Source organism: Semicossyphus pulcher, unplaced genomic scaffold, assembly GCF_022749685.1.
Source record: "Semicossyphus pulcher isolate SPU_LCO1_2020_fin unplaced genomic scaffold, fSemPul1.0.p SCAF_12, whole genome shotgun sequence".
Classification (NCBI taxonomy): domain Eukaryota; kingdom Metazoa; phylum Chordata; class Actinopteri; order Labriformes; family Labridae; genus Semicossyphus; species Semicossyphus pulcher.
Genome location: NW_027211626.1, coordinates 26,930,357 through 26,947,210, shown reverse-complemented (window position 1 = coordinate 26,947,210; position 16,854 = coordinate 26,930,357). Strand labels below are relative to the sequence as shown.

Below are 16,854 nucleotides of genomic sequence, written 5' to 3'. Positions count from 1 at the left end.
TTTGATAGTTATTTTCTCACAAATTTGCCATTTTTTTCTGGCAAATTTACGATTCTAATCTCAGAATTTTTTTTATTTTTTTTTTACAATGGCCTCATACACCGTCGTAATTTTGAGACACTTTGTTATTATTAAAAAGAAAATTATCCTTATTTTTAAAACATTTCTTCTTATTTTTAAAAACTAAGTCATTTCTGGTTAGGACCTGATTTTAAGATGTTCCTTATTTTAAGATAAAAAAAAAAACGTTTCTCCTTTTTTTGAGATGCTGTTATTTTGAAAAAAGTTTTTCAGTATTGTGAGATATTGCATCATTTTGTTGAGATACTAACTCATATTTTTAGACATCAAGTAATCAAAGTTATTTTTCATTATGATTTCATGAATCATTATTTTTAAAAACTTTGACATAGTTTGTAAATGCTTTTTCATTTTCTTTAAAAACGGTTCTCATTATATAAAGATACTCCTATATTGTTATTTTAAGATACTATGTCATTAAGTTTCTCTTCATTTGGAGAGGCTTGCTCATTATTTTGTAGAAACAAGTCATTCTGAGATACTAAAACTTAATTTGATACTTAATATTTTGAGAAATATTATTTTGAGATACCACGTCCTTATTCTAAAAAGCTTCTCGTTATTTTGAGATACATGTTTAGTATTTTGAAAATCTCATTAATTTGAGAAAGTTTTTCATGATTCTGACAAATATTATGATTTTGAGATTGTAAGTCATTATAATGACTTAAAGGATTTGGTTTTTTTCCTTCCATCACACTGGCATATATAGGCTTCCATAGAAAACAGTATGTTGCATTTCTTACTTTGCTCGTTTTGAGTCCAGTGTAAAAGCTTTATGTTGAGGCTTCGGCTCCGAGTTCATCACAGGCAGCGTATGACCTGTGCAGATCCACAAAATAAGTTACTACGCTACATTTTCTATTCAGAAGTAGTGAGTAACGACTTGTGCTTCTATCTGAATCGTCAGTTTACATAATAAACACTATTATGAATGAGAGTTCAATAGTGATACAGGAAAGAACTTGACAATTAAAGAGATTGCAGCTTATTTTACAAAGTGTAATAATACTGATCATTTGTACATAAAGCATCTGAGCTAATGTTGACACTTACGTTCAAATTCCCGGGGTTTTAAGTCTGTCCTCTGCAAAAGAGTCACATTTAATGATTTGAAGAAGCAGACACAAAAGTTAATACTGTAATGTTGATTTCAAAGAAGGCAAAGTAAAACACAGTGAAGTCAAGATAGACGTCTTTGATGTTCCTACCGGCCTTGCGGGGGGTTTTGGTGACCTCCTGAGAGAGACAAAGATGATCAGACGTTCAGTTATTCTCTAAAGCTTAAACACATTACAGCATGTGTACAAAGTTTGGATCAGTGGTGCTTACTCGATGGGTAAAGGTTTGGGGGGGACTTTAGGTCGTCCTTCTCCTGGTTTATTACTGGAACCTGGAGGAGAACACAACAAACAACAGTCATTTGTTAGGAAAATGTACTTTTCTCCTTCCATCCTCTAGATGGCGTCACATGCTTGAATGAATTCAATGTAGCAGCCCAGACTGTATGTGATAAGTGGAAGAAGCCTGGGGGTCTGAAAGTGAAGCTAATGTGGATTTTAACCTTTAACCCTTGATTGTTTCTAATGTCCAGCAGGGGGCGACTCCACTGGTTGAAGAAATATGTCAGATTGTTGAGTCTTTAAAAAAAATGAGCCTCCTTCTGCCTTGATTTGTTACCTCAGTAAACATTTTCTCCAGTTTCAAATCTTTTTCAATACAGTATGATCATTGTGTAAATTATTTAGGGCAAAGTAGACCATAAAGCAGGCTATGCTTTAAGGTGGGGGCGGGGCTAACCGGGATTTCCAAGTTACTATCCCTGTTTTGGTCAGCATTTAGCTGTAATGAAAGACACCGAGGAGTCGGCTGTTCATTTATAGATGCAACTTGCTAACCAAGCTATTGTAGATTGTAACTTTATACGTAGCAAAAAAGCCGGTGTGTTAGCGTTTTTTTAAAAACACTTTTGGCTCCATAAAACCAAGATGGCAACGGATAAAATGCAAACTTGAGGCTTTTAAAACAGCAGTACACAAACCAAGGGTTGACATCGCACAACAAGACAGATATTTCTATATAGTTATTTTTAAGGCCTGAAATTGTTTGTGTCAGACGAAGCGACTGCAAAAACAATGCACTTAATGTTTAATTCATTATTTACCATCATCTGGGTCGCACACTTCATATTCATCCTCGCCTGTGGGCTCCTGAACCTGGAAAACACTTCAGGTCTTTAACTGATCTCTGCAAAAGACCCTTTAAACTGTAATCTGTACATCTGATTTTACTTACAGTCGGGGGAGATTTCCTTTTAAATCTGGAAAAGAAAAATAGGACATGATTAGAATAATCACATTAAAGCAATATAATTACTTCATAACAGAAAGAGAGAGAGAGAGAGAGAGAGAGAGAGAGAGAGAGAGAGTCTTGCAGCTCTTTGAGGTCTCTGAATGACATAAGACCAGTCTTACCTGGGGCTGGGTTTGGGTGGTAAAGTAGGTGAAGGCTTCGAGGGTGTAGGTAGCAATCTGCAAGGAAAAGATCACCCTCAGTCTGAAGTCCAAATTGTGTGTCACATATTTGATATTGTTTAATAAAGAAACCAAAGTGAAGAGAGTTTAAAACAGACCTGCTCACTGGAACTTGTAAAGAGTTCTCCTGGAAAGATCAAACCACAGTGAATTACACACATGAATGTAAATTAAGAAATGATTGTAAGTGCTGTTACATGACGAGCTTACCTCTTGGTCGGGAACTTCATAAACATCTGCAAAACAACCAAAGAAAAAATTAGGCCGACAATAAATCTACAAACTAACAAACACAAAAAACCCTCACGTTGTTTTTATTATTTTAAACATGCCTGCAGCTCCTGTCCTTGAACCCTTTAAGTATTTGTGTTCTGACTGTCATTGCATTTACGAAGACTACCAGTGCAGTGACCTTCATTTATTCAACACAATAGACAAAATGGAGGCCCCCTTGTTCACTGTGTTTTTCCACGCTGCTGACATGTTGGTCAGCCCACCACTTTCGTACAGAATACAAAATATATCATGGACTGGCATAAAATGTTGGACATTCATGACACCTAAAGGACAGAAATAAAGCATTTTCTACAGGATGTATGGACACAAAAATCTGAAATTCTTCCCTTGTGATGCTCTGATTTTTCCTTTAGTAAAACCACCAGGTTGGTAGAGATAAACCTTTCCTGCTGCATCACCATCTGACGTCACAAACATGCCCAAAACAGGGTTAGTAAACAGTGAAGATGTTACGGCGGTTAGGTCCTTATTGTATCTTTACTCATTCAGTCTGTTTATCAAACTTGGCGGCAACAAATTTGGAACGATGTTCGAGCGCTGCTCGGACTGAGACGGGCGGAATTTGTAGCTGAGATGACAAGGAGTCGTGGAAGTTACAGACAGAGCATAGCATTGCGCCGGAAAGAGGGCAGAGATTAGCATGTCAACACGGGTTTTGTGTTCCCATCAATGCAGATCGGAGCCGAGGCGATAACTATCCGGTTCTACTGCAGAGTCATTTGACCCAGGTCTGAATGCAGATTGTAACCTTTCCCGCAAAGCCAAAAAGCCGGGTGTTAGCGGGTTTTTTTTGACCAGTGGGAAAGAGGCTTTATTTAATGTCATTCTCGTTCAAACCGTGCAGATGGGATTAGCCAAACTAGAAGTGCAGTTAAAACACATGGTTCTTATAAATGAACCTGTGGTTATTTAGTCACTGGTGTTAGCGAGCTTAATTTCTTAGCACTTCTAATTTATGTTCCAATTTAATCCACAGACAGCGTCAGTCAAGCAGCAGCCCCAGCTTCAGCTACAGTGGGTAATGTTTACAGAAGTCGCCAAGTTGTAAAATGACACAGGAACAAACTGCAGAATGTCACAGAGCTGTTGCCATGGTTACTGTAAAAGATTTACTTCACTACTGAGGAGTCCAGTTGGTTTAGGTATGCTAGTAACTGACAGATCGCCTAAGTTAGCTTTTTTTTTTTGTCTTTATTGGACAGGACAGCTGAAGACGTACAGGACATGTGGGATGGAGAGAGTGGAGGAGGACATGCACCAAATGATCGGCAGGTCGGGAGTTTTTGCACCAAACAATGGAGAGTAGTATCGATAAGAGTATCGATACGCATTGCTATCGATAAGCACTATAGGCATTGATAAATCCTAACGATACCCATCCCTCCAGGTGGCTAATTTATATTTCACATTGGGCCTGCACAATATGAGAAAATTCAACAAATATTAAATCGTGTACACCTGTGTTTGCAACATGTCCCTTCTCAATCGAAAATAATTCCAAAAAGACGTTTTATCTGAGGGGAGCTTATAGCTGCTTGGGCTTTATCTTCACAAGCATCACAATGGTGTGAAAGCATGGCTATTATACTCCAGTCAACATGTACAATTTACACATACTTAGTAAGAAAGCATGGCTTGATTACATAGAATAATTTTTCTCATTCATTGTGATAAATTCCATCTTTTGGGTGTGTTTTGTTTTGCAAATGCTCATACTGCAATAACGCTAAAAGTGCGACTATTTGCGCAGCCCTATTTCACAGATGAGCAAATCTCATACATGAAATACAAATAGTGGAACATACAAAACCATCATCAGGTCAGAACTGATTACTTTAGGACCAAATACCTGCTAAGTAACAGCATTCCCATGAGTTCAGTTTGTGTAAGTGGTTTGCAAATCAGCATATTTTAGCATGCTAAAAGGCTAAACTATAATGGTTTACAATGTAAACTTCACACTTGCTGAACAGACTTATGTAAGCTTTGTCATTGTGTTAGCATGCTAACGTTGGTATTTAGCTCAAAGGGCCTCACATGGCTGCAGGTTGATGTTGTTGACAGTTTCAGATGATTTATCCAACACGGTGTTTGAGTGTAGAAAAGTCTGATAAGAACAGGTTAGCAGGATAAATACATATAGAGGATGACCAACTTGAGCTTAGATACTACATGGATGTTGTACTTACCAGGACTGGGTGGACGCACTGATACAGTTGAAGGCAACTTGGGAAGGTCCCTCCCTGCCCTGATCCCGCCCTGCCCCGCCGGATCTGAGGAGACGTGGAGGCATTGAGATTAACATTACCCGCATGTGTTTATCAACAAGTCTTTCTACAAACTTGACCAATGAAGGAGTTTTGACATCGATACTAGAACCAATGTTTGAGGGGAAAATCCACCAATTTCCAACATGGAAGCTGAATAATTAATGGACCTTTTCTATCAGGATGGTCCACCTATCTTGCACCAATATGACCCTGCAAAGGTACTGCAGGACTGCTTTCTTGAACAAATAACTTTATGAAAGAATATTTAACTTACTGGAAGGTGGATCTTCTTCAGGTTCTATGTAGTTGTCGTCATCATTACTGCCGTCTGGATTGATGTAGTCTTCCTATGAAACAACAAAGACAACACACCATAAGAAAGCGGCTCTGTCATCTGCTTTGGAAAGTATTTGCCAATGCACAGGAAGTGGCGAAATTCTCCAAGACACAACAGTGTTTGTAGGTGTCGTAGCAGACGCGGGTTACAGTACAGCAGTATTTATGTGTGTGAGCGTGGGATGATTTACTTCATCGCTCCTGTGGGGGGGTTCAGGGGGCAGCTGTTTGGATGCTTTGCCTTGAACTGGGCGGGGGGGCTTCCTGGGCAACGGCTCGGGTCGGTTACGGCAGTTGTCTTGAAAAGAGAAGCAGAAACAGGACATCAGTATTTGCATGAAGCAGCACTCTGCAGCCCTCTGTGGCTTCAGCTCTGCTGAATGGAAGAAATCATCTAATGCAGCTTCAGCAGGAAGAGAGAGGTGACTGCAAAGAACAGGCTTTTTAAGAAATAGAAACTGAGTATGATTTTTCATGACTAATGACTCTTCGTACCGACATACTCCCCCCTCGGGAAGGAAGGAGAAGGAGTTGCGGTAAAGGCTCTATGGCTGGGAGGAGGCTCATAGCTGTCATCGTGCTCCTCATGAGGATCCTCGTACGTGTCATTATCCTGTGAACGACAGGCTTGTTACTTTTTCAACACTTCGGTAGTCTTTCAGTTCACATTTTTGCCAACTTACATATTCAGGGTCAGACAGCTGGTCGTCAAAATCCCTGCCATCGTCTGAAAACACAGACATGCGAAGACATTTCATTACAGACATAGAAAAATGATTGTGAGAATAGTCACAATAAGTAAAAGCGCATGTTTGACTGTTTGACCTTCCAAGGAAACATGAAGTACATGCCAGATGTCAGAGTATAAGTTTCAGAACCAGTGGAGCACGTCTGCTCAAAATGTAGAATAATCTCTCAACAGGGGAAATCATCTCGGTTTCAATTATGCAACATGTACGGAGGTGAACCTGATGGAGCACAGCGTGTCTTTATACACAAAGTGGTCTCTGTTACCAAGCAGGAACATATAATTCACTGACAACATTACTACAACACTTTCCTCCTACAGACATGTTCTTAGTGGATATGTCAAAGGTTTCCCTCCCACAGTCATATGACACCAGTGAGTCAGTGGGAGAAAAAGTGCACCGTCTTCACTTTGTACTCTTTTCATAAAGGGACATATACGGGTAATAGCAGCAATGCAATATGAGGTTAGTTTAAAGGGACGCTCCTTTTAGTACGCCTTTTTCTTTGTGTCCCACCATGTTACCTCAGTGGGATAGTAACAGTGCTGTTTCCACCAAGAATACCAGGAACTTTAAGTCTCAAGAAATACTTTTCAAGGAACTTAAAGGTTCCTTTAGCCAATTGCCGGATGGATGGATGGATAGATAGATAGATAGATAGATACGTTCTTAATCCTTTACAGGAGCTGGTCGGCTACATGTGTGGGGTAGCTGTGGCTTTCAGTTGGAAGGTTGGTGGTTCGATCCCCAGCTCCCTCAGTCTACATGTCGAAGTGTCCTTGGGCAAGACACTGAACCCCAAATTGGTCCTTGTGGCAGAGCCATTGGTGTGTGAATGTGCACTTTACATAGCAGTTGTGTTTTGAATGGGTGAATGTGGCATGTAGTGTAAAAGTCGCAAGACTAGAAAAGCGCTATAGAAGTGCAGTCCACGGCAGCTTCTATCACAGTTAAGACACCACATCTGACTCTGAACACACATTTATAGGCACATAGACACATAAACTAAACTTAAAAATCAGACTGGAAAACATAGCTAAGAAATGTAATAAAAATATCCAGTGTGCAAAAGTGGCTTGTAAAAAGCTCAATATAAATAAATAGTGCATAAATACAAATATATACAGAACATTAATAAGAAAGGCAGTTTAAAAAAGTCTGATGACATATGAAAAAAAAGTATTTTACTCTACATGTTTTCACGGGACTGTACAAAACAAAGACGCCATATAAAGAGAGAGACAGGCATCAATATTTGTGCAACACTGCAACTTAAATAGCAGCATAAATGCTCAGTAGGACTTAATCATCTACTTTTCTCTGTAAGTCGATGTGTAGAAACACAATGAACAACAACAAAAATAATGCATCGTGGCTGCAGAGTTTATAAATGTTAGCTGCAATAAAATCCTGCAATTAATCCAGCCAATAATGTTTAGCAATGCAAGCCCCCACAGCAGAACTTTTTGAAAGCACTACCCAAGAGCAGGGACTCTCTGAGGGGTCAAATTATGTCCCTAAAACTTAAACTCCCTGTAGTGAAATGTCCGGTTTCTCCAAAGGTTCCTGGTCCCTGAGGAAAGCTCCTGCATCTAAGGAGTGCCTTTTATACTACTGTTAGTGTGTGTGCGCTTGATTCAGCTATCTCACACTGTATATAAATCACATTTGAAATGTACGTTAAGGTCGCCTTCACAGCATGCACAGCTGGAGTGATCACAAGTTGTACTGACCTGTGTGGAGATTTGTGCTGTTTCAGCTTAATGTGATTTTGATAACACCTTAATTTGTGGTGAGTATCACTTGTGCAGGGATTAATACCTGCTGCTTAACACTTGTACATATATAATATATGATGATGACTGAGTTCTTACCTCTGTAATCTCTCGCAGGTACTTTGGGAACTGGTTTGTTTTTCAGCCTGAAACACACAGAGAGAAAGTGACATGAGCAGCTGCGGACAATGACTGAGACGGGACTTAACCCTGATTTTATTTAGTTTCATTTCATAAGAACATGATCACACCTGCTATATTTAACAGAGGTCAGCAAATAGCACAGCGAGAGTGAAACAAATGTGACTTCAACAAAGGATGGACATTTTTTTCAAGACTTAGGCATCTAGTTTACAGGTTACTGTTGAAATGTGATTGTAATTAAGTCTATTTATGGATGGTTTCAAATTATTCTTACATACTTTGATTTTATGAAAATATGAAACTCATCTGTTGAACAATTCCTATAACAAAGGTTGCAGATCCTCTTTCGATCAAGCCCTATATAAATCCCACTGTCCAAAGAAAATCTGGTGTTATTTACTATCAAACTAAAACCTGATCTACTTTAGTTTTCATGCAATAGATACTGTAAGCTCTTGTGTTCTCTACATAAATATCTGTTCAGCAGTTTCAACCAATTGATGTTGGTGTTTGTGACAGACCACGAGTGTGCACCTGTTTTATGCAGCTGCACCGCACTGCCTTTTTTGTTGAAGCCTACGGTTAAAAAAAGAGCAGCTAGCTGCGCCTATTTTTTCCTATTGTTGTTAAGACAACCACTGAATCATTAGCTGTCATTAACCTAACCGTTATATTGTAAACTGGCAGAAGGCCCGCCTTGAGTTAAAGTTTTTTCAACTCGAGGTGCTCAGAGCGTTTCCTCAAAAACGTGAGGCGCTGTGCAATGCAAAAGCAGAGTGCAAAAAGCGTCCCTCTCATTAAAAACAATGACAAAAAAGCCGCCCCCAGCTGCTAAAACACGTTCTGCCTGATCGGGCCCTTACAATTTCTTTTACTTTTAGAACCAACAATAGAGTTTAGACTATCCCAAACAGAGCCCAGATTATTATTGCCAAGATCTCTTTCTAGCTTCTCCTTATACTTCAGTTTTTCCCTCCTAATTTCCCTTTTAATCTCCTTTTTAAGTTCATTCATCTCTGAGAGGTTGCCCTCCCGGAACGCTTTCCTCTTTTTGTTTAATACGATTTTAAATGATTTAGACACCCATGGTTTGTTGTTGGGGAAAACCTTCACCGACTTGCTGGGAATAACCTTGTCTTTACAGAAAGTCACATGGCAGCTGATGACACCTGTAAGCTCGTCAATGTCAGAAGAGGAGTCCTTAAACACGTCCCAGTCGGTACAGTCAAAGCAGCCCTGCAGACTGGTAACAGAATCCTTCAATACCCAGAAAACTTTACCTTAGAACTTAACTCGTGAAATAACTTTACTTGCTAATGCTGTTGTGCATTTTAAGTTAGTCAAATGATGGTTTAACTGGAAATTAAACAAAACAAACAATTACCAACAAATGTCTTCATGGTTCAAGGAGACAAGTGGTGTGCTTCCACCCACTTTGTCACACCAATATGTCTGAGATAGGCCAATATCGGTCACTAATACCTGCCACTGATATATCTGTTAGGTTCTAATAGCCGATACTACCTGCAACCGATACATCTGTGACTAACTCTGAAGAGTTGTCTCAAGAAAACAACAGGAAATTACTCGTTAAGTTCTGAAATTACACAAAGTCAATAAAATATGGATGCACGTTTGCTTAGGGCTTCCGCAGTTTCTGCATTAAATGTTGTTAAAAATAGTTTCAACATCGCCACAAAATGGAAAACAAATTTGATACCAATATATCTGTGATAGGTCAATATCGGTCACTAATTCCTGACACTAATATATCTGTCAGGTTCTAATAGCTGATACCTGTAACCAATACATCTGTGAGTAACTCTGAAGAGTTGTTAAAACTTCATACGGGATACGAGTTTTGAGGGCCCGACGTTAAGATGGTGCAGCATGGTTATCTTGAGATAACGAGATGAATAAGCCGAGATCTCGAGAAAACAAGCGGAAATTTCCGAAATTACACGAGAAGTCAATGAAATATGGATGCACGTCTGCTTAGGAATGTTAAAAATAGTTTCAGCATTACCACAAAATGGAAAACTAATTTGATACCAGTATATCTATGATAGGCCAGTATCGGTCACTAATACCGGCTGACGGATATATCTGTCAGGTTCTAAAAGCCAATACTACCGGCAACCGATATATCTGTGACTGTAACTCTGAAGAGTTGTTAAAACTTCATACGAGATACGAGTTATGATCATCTGATGGTGCAGCGTTGTAATCTTAAGATAACGAGATAAATAAGACAAGATCTCAAGAAAAAAACAGGAAATTACTCGTCAACATCCAAAATGACACAAGAAAACGGAGTCAATAAAATGTATGGATGCATGTCTGCTTCGGGCTTCCGTAGTTTCTGTATGAAATGTTGTTAAACATAGTTTCAGCATCGCCACAAAATTGAAAACAAATTTGTTACCAATATATCTATAATAGGCCTAATACTAATACACTGCCACCGATATATCTGTCAGACTCTCAATGATGAAGATTTGTTGAAGGTTTGTGCAGTGTACGAGTTAGGATGATCTGATGTGACGGTGCTGCAGTGTTGTTATCTAAAGATAACGAGATCAATGAGAAACAACCTGAAATTACTCGTTAATTTCCAAAATTACACGAGAAAACAGAGTCAATAAAATGTATAGATGCATGTCTGCTTAGGGCTTCCGTAGACACAAAATATGAATTAAGATTGAATCTATTAGAGAGGAAATTATGAAACCCTTTAACTGGTCAGAGACTTGTTTCAGACTCATTTTTCAGTCTGTGAACATACACAAGTAAGTTATCAGACAGATGTGCATGTGTCTGAATAACTGTAGTATCTCTCCTCAGACGCCTTACAGGGCTCATTTCAGGAAAGGAAAGTGAGAGAGGTGCCATCTGTGAGTTATTTTTGTTTGTGGCTCTCTCTGTTTTTCCAACGGTTGTGAAAGAGGAATTGACGTTTTCTCCACTGGTGCATGACCACCTCACAGGGAGTTTTTAGACCACCTAACTTCTGACAGGTGTGGCTCCAACATGAAAAACATGTGATTTCTTATAATACATATTTCTATTGTGTTTTCAGTTCTTAATAACAGCCTGCAGTACTGACCTTCTGAGTTTGTTCAGCAAACTGCCGTCGTTCTTCCTGATGTCTTGAACGATCTTCTGAAGCTGCCTGCAAAACACAGAATCTGTCCTTCAGAAAAGTTTTATATTTAATTATTGATTTATGTAATAGTGAAACATCTTTTTTCAATATAAAAAGCACATGCTAATAATGAAAGTACAATTTTGTTCCATGGACAAAGTGGACAAATGTCAGTGTTTTAATGACTGCAGACATGTAAGGAAGGAGGTTTGGTTTTAGTAAAAGCACCAAACAGACAAAGTTCATAGATATCAAAAGAGTTAGCTTAGAGTGATTCTGTTTCATCGTACACTTTGGAACAAAATGTCAAATAATTAAAACCTCAATCGTTTTCTACTTTGGAGCAAAACATCCAAGAATATAACCTCTTACCGAATCTTGGCTGTAGCTGGAGCAGCAAGTTTACCCAACGTTTCCATATTCATGTTTAGTCCGATAGTTTACATCCTCTAAAGTCTGAGCTGCCGGGTCGATTAAAGACTCATAAATGAAAACTGACTTTGGTTACAGGTCACGTCTTTGTGACACAGGGGTGGGGGGGGAGGTGATTCTAGCCAGCCTCTGAAAATCACTTCCCCTTTCCACTCCCTCAAAAACAAATTTCAGTGAGCGCACTCTCTTACATCACACCTCTCTTATATTCCCCTTTCATTCAGAAGCTGCCATTTTAACAGATTTACGTTCACCACCTGACTGAGATCACTGGGAGAGGCCTGCATATTAATGGGGACATGTTTCAAGCTCACCTGTTCCTCTCTCCCAGGATTTCACTGAAATAATGATACATCACCTGCATAGGAATAGCCACTGATTTAAAAGCTTCTTCGAAACAAATAATTGTTGATGCCTTTTTTGGTATGATAGCTATTTGAATATTAAATCAGCAGCCATGACTTGAGATGTCATTGCAACATGTTAAAATGTCAGTCTGGAGTTAAAGTTTTATTCAAGGTATCTGTGAAACAATTTTGACATGTTGCAAATATATTTTCATACTTTGACTAGTCGGGGCTGATTTACAGACATTTTAATTCAATTATAGACGTCATGTATTCCCTTTTCACTATAAGAATATAAATTAAAGATGTCTACAAATGAATTTCAACAAAATAACTGTGACTAATGGAAATATAATTTTACATTTCAGACAACAGTTGAATTTCTGATGTGTCCGATGTATCAGCAAACCTTTCCAGAGATGAAGCCCAACACCCTATAGCCAGTTTGCATGTATGTAAGGAAAAGAGGAGGGCTTTGACCTGTGCTTCGAATGAATAAACTGAGTTGGCACTTCTGATATGAGGAGGCAGTAATGGGGGGCCCACAACTGAAAAGGCGCTGTCACCCCACAGATTCCCCTTACTACGAGGGACGACCAGCAGGGACTGCTTAGAAGACCAGAGTGCTCGTGCTGCAGGAGTTCTGATAAATATGAGGGAGCTGATCCATGAAGCGACTTAAAAAAACAAGTAATTAAATTAACAGGAAGCCAGTGGAGGGAGGCAAGTACGGAGGAGATATGCTGGCGCTTTCATGAACCTGTTAAAGAGGGGGTATTATGCTGTTTTACATTTTAAGACATATATATAATGTTACAATGTTGGATGTCCAGACTAAACGTGGGTGAAGTTTCAGATCTGTAGGTAAAAGTATGTTGGAGTAATCCCCAGGCTTTTCAGCTCAGTCTGCCGGTTGCTGCCAATGCCAGGTTTCACAAAGTGCAGCCTCAGCAGGCTTCAGAGAGCTGGCCAATCAGCTGGCTTGTAGGGGCGGGGTTTCTTAAAGGGACAGAGCTGACTGAGTCGTTTCAGGCAGAGGCTGTATGAGGGCCTGCACAGAGCACCAGTGAGAGAGTTTTTTTTAACTGTAAATTATACTAAGCTACTGCACAGGTATCACAGACTAAAACATTAAGCTTGAAATTAGCATAATACCCCCCTTTAAATCTGGCACGTGGTTCATTGGTTTAGTCCAGTGCTCTGCTCATACTGAAGACGTGAGAGGGAGGGAGGACTGACTGACTAAATTACTAGCAAACATCATTTAGTTTTGACTAGTCAGAATTGAATATTACATCTAGAGCATCTAGAGTTACAAAATTTCATGATCAAAATGTTGACTTGAAATTCTAACTAGCTTCTTCTAACACTGCTTTAAAGAGCAAAAGGTCATTCATGTGTCACGGTACCGTGTTGTAATCCTGTGGGCAGGATGAGCCACCGCGGGCTTTATGACCTATACCAGTCAGCAGGGGGCGCTCGAAATGTTTTGGCTTCACTTTTAGGGAGCTGTTTGTAATTATTCTTTGTAATTATTTTATATTACTTTAATTATAGAATAATGCAACAAACCATGTGTGCATTACTATTATGTGTCCAATCCTTTCTTCTCTTGTCAAACCCTGCTCATATAAGTAAAAGGTGTACATAGTGTTAGTATATTTTTTTATTATTATTACAACCACAAACATTTTTTCACCTGTTTTTGAGTCATAAGCACACGAGGGGAAACTATTTTAATAGAGCTTAGAAAAAATGTTGTTATGTTTTCCCTCGTTTGCCTTTGAGTGTGTCCGTGCTGCTGTTCAACTGTATTGTAGAGCTTATAGGACTTGATGGTACAATCCCTTGAATAATCAGCACTGCTTCTTTCTTGGCGTTTCGGGTGGGAGAGAGGTAGAAATTTCATTGGGGTCATCAGGTGGGTACCCTCCATCCTCAGTGTTTCGCTGATTTAGGCCCACGACACCTCCAGAGGGCTCAACGGTGACACCTAGCGTCCCAGGTGTGCCCCCCTCTGTTTCTACCCTCAACGGTCATCTCGCAGCCCAGCTGGAGTCCTTCCTTTTGATACAGAGCCAGTTGCTGCTTTGCTCCGCAGCCTCTGAGAGTGACTTTACTGCTTGTCGTAAGACCCCCATTTTCTTCAGGAGCCTGGTTGTGGTCTTGGCAACAAACCCTTTGCATCCAACTTCTATAGGGAACACCTTAGTGCGCCAGTTGCGTTGTTCTGCCTGGGCTGCTATTTCCGCGTACTTCAGGCTTTTCCGCTCGTACGCCTCTTCGGTAGCAGCTTACCATGGTATAGTTAGTTCCAGGATGTAGAGGAGTTTCTTAGAAGTTGACCACAGGATGAGGTTTGGCCTGAGAGTAGTTGTTAGTATCTCTGTTGGAAAGACAAGTTTGTGGTCAAGGTCGACCCGCATTTCCCAGTCACAGGCGGGGTCAAGGAGGGTCATGTTAGCTTTTGGTGATGTTTTGACCGGACGTTCACCAGCTCTCAGAAAAGTGGTGCTTTGAAGTCTATGCATCAGGTGAAGGAGGGCATTGGTGGTGGTTCTCCTTCCTTCTAGAGTGACCGCCAGCTGCCGCAAGACCTGGTTGTGCCACCAGGTGTAGCGGCCTTGGGACAGGCTTTGCACCCGGTAAGGATGTGCCACAATGTTACAGGTGTTTGGCAGAGAGCACATGTGGGATCTTCTCCTAGCCACAGGTGTAGGTTTTTTGGAGTTGGAAGAACATCGTAGGTGGCTCTGATGATGATCTTTCTGCCTCCTCTGACTCAATTAAAATGTAAACGTGGAAGTTTTGTTTTAACTTGTGTTTGACATAATTCAAACATATTTTATTTCCATTTAGCTTTTGTCATGTTTTTAAACACAATATAATTTGTATAATTCTGTATTTTCATTGTTTGATTTACACATTATTAAGTAATTAGAAATGTAAAGTGTGAAATGAAAATAAAAATAGATTCACACATATTACAAAAGAGGTTTCAGTTTGACTGATTTAACTGTGCTATTGTCAGACATGTTTATGTGACACACGCACACACACACACACGCGCACACACACACACACACACACACACACACACACTCACACACACACACACACACACACACACACACACACGTATACACATGGGGATAACTTCCTCCCAAACAAAAACAAACACGTGCAGACAGACGTGCAGGTGCAGTCGGGCACACAGATGAGACCGTCTGCACACATCTGTACACACACTCCAGCTGTAGGCCGACACAAACACTACGTGCATGCACACAGACGTCTGCAAACAAAGTTTTCAGGTTTTGATGTTTTACTTTTACGCAGAAGCACATGGCCTCCAGCATCCTGTCACCTGGAATTCATTGCTCAGTTATAATAAAGATATAAAGATAGAGCATTATGAAAGCAGATTAAAGCAGCAGAGATTTAGTGGAATGACGTGAGAAGAACGGTGACTGAGGCATAAAGTGTATGAAAGTGTTACTCACGGCTGGTGCATGAGACTGAACTTGCTCACGTCATTGTCAGACAGGCTCTGTAGAAGCAGCAGAAAAATACATTGTTAATAAAGTTTGACAAGTTAAGTAATCCAGAGACTGCAGATGAACTCCTCATCCTGTCTGTCACTTTCACTGAGTACATGCATTTAAGATGTCAGTGTGTTAAGGCAGGCTCTTTATATTTAATCAGCTGCTGTAATTACATTTGTAGAAAATCAACGATTGATTTTAAGCCAACATGTCTGTAATGTCATTTTAGAAGCAGTTTTAATTAAAGACATGTACAGTTTATTCTTCAAGAGTCACAATATTTAATTATTCAGATGAACAATTGATTAATTAGAAGTTTTATTGTAGATTTCTGTAGCTTAATTAAAAAGTCAGCTTTATCGTTGACTTCTGTTCAAACTCGTTAACAGATATCTATCATTTAATTTGACTACTTGAAATTCTAATTAATGATATCTACAATTAAGTTCTCTCTAGTTACATTTAAATGATCAACATCAATGATTCAGTTCTTCAATCCATTATCTATACTGCTTATCCTGTTCAGGGTCGTGGGGGGGCTGGAGCCTATCCCAGCTGTCATTGGGCGAGAGGCGGGGTTACACCTGGACTGATCGCCTGTCAATCACAGGGCTGACACACAGAGACAGACAACCTTTCACGCTCACACTCATTCCTACGATTTTTAGGGTCACCAGTGAACCTAACGAGCATGTCTTTGGTCTGTGGGAGGAAGCTGGAGTACCCGGAGGGAACCCACGCATGCACGAGGAGTCTGACTGTTCAAACAAGGAACCTTCTAGCTGTTTGTTTTAAAGAAATGTACAATTGTACTTAAATTACAGATTATAGATTAAATTCTGATTAAAAATGTCAAAAATTTTTTAATTATTGATATGTTGGCTTTACAGACATCCCTATGTGTCAGCCCTGTGATTGGCTGGCGTAACCCCGCCTCTCGCCCAATCACAGCTGGGATAGGCTCCAGCCCCCCCATGACCCTGAACAGGCTATGCGGTGTTGATAATGGATGGATATATGTACCAACTGAATCATTGATATTAACAATTAAAATTGTAACTAGTGACAATTATAGATATTTTGAATGATGGCTGTAATTTCCACAATAAAAAATGACGGTAACTTGGGCAACGTATTCAAAGTGATTTGTTGATGGGTCTGACAATTTGGTGATGCAAGACTTCTTAAATGTAAAATTA

At 39.7% G+C, this 16,854-nt stretch overlaps 1 protein-coding gene across 2 annotated transcripts in view; it reads right to left on the bottom strand.

Moving 5' to 3' along the window:
* The window catches only part of blnk (B cell linker), a 40,039-nt gene that overhangs the window by 4,376 nt on the left and 18,809 nt on the right, over positions 1–16,854 (bottom strand). Inside the window, exons 3-19 of one of the 2 annotated variants that reach the window (XM_069659286.1) lie at positions 15,614–15,660; positions 11,293–11,358; positions 8,142–8,188; positions 6,202–6,245; positions 6,014–6,131; positions 5,710–5,816; positions 5,457–5,529; positions 5,102–5,185; positions 2,826–2,851; positions 2,714–2,742; positions 2,556–2,612; positions 2,377–2,401; positions 2,246–2,297; positions 1,414–1,474; positions 1,293–1,320; positions 1,138–1,168; positions 828–903 (exon numbers count right to left, since the gene is read on the bottom strand). In XM_069659286.1, coding sequence (XP_069515387.1) covers positions 828–903; positions 1,138–1,168; positions 1,293–1,320; positions 1,414–1,474; positions 2,246–2,297; positions 2,377–2,401; positions 2,556–2,612; positions 2,714–2,742; positions 2,826–2,851; positions 5,102–5,185; positions 5,457–5,529; positions 5,710–5,816; positions 6,014–6,131; positions 6,202–6,245; positions 8,142–8,188; positions 11,293–11,358; positions 15,614–15,660 — 971 coding nt within the window. Of the gene's footprint in view, positions 1–827; positions 904–1,137; positions 1,169–1,292; positions 1,321–1,413; positions 1,475–2,245; positions 2,298–2,376; positions 2,402–2,555; positions 2,613–2,713; positions 2,743–2,825; positions 2,852–5,101; positions 5,186–5,456; positions 5,530–5,709; positions 5,817–6,013; positions 6,132–6,201; positions 6,246–8,141; positions 8,189–11,292; positions 11,359–11,703; positions 11,787–15,613; positions 15,661–16,854 lie in introns of those variants that run through there. The other variant, XM_069659287.1, reaches the window with a different exon arrangement.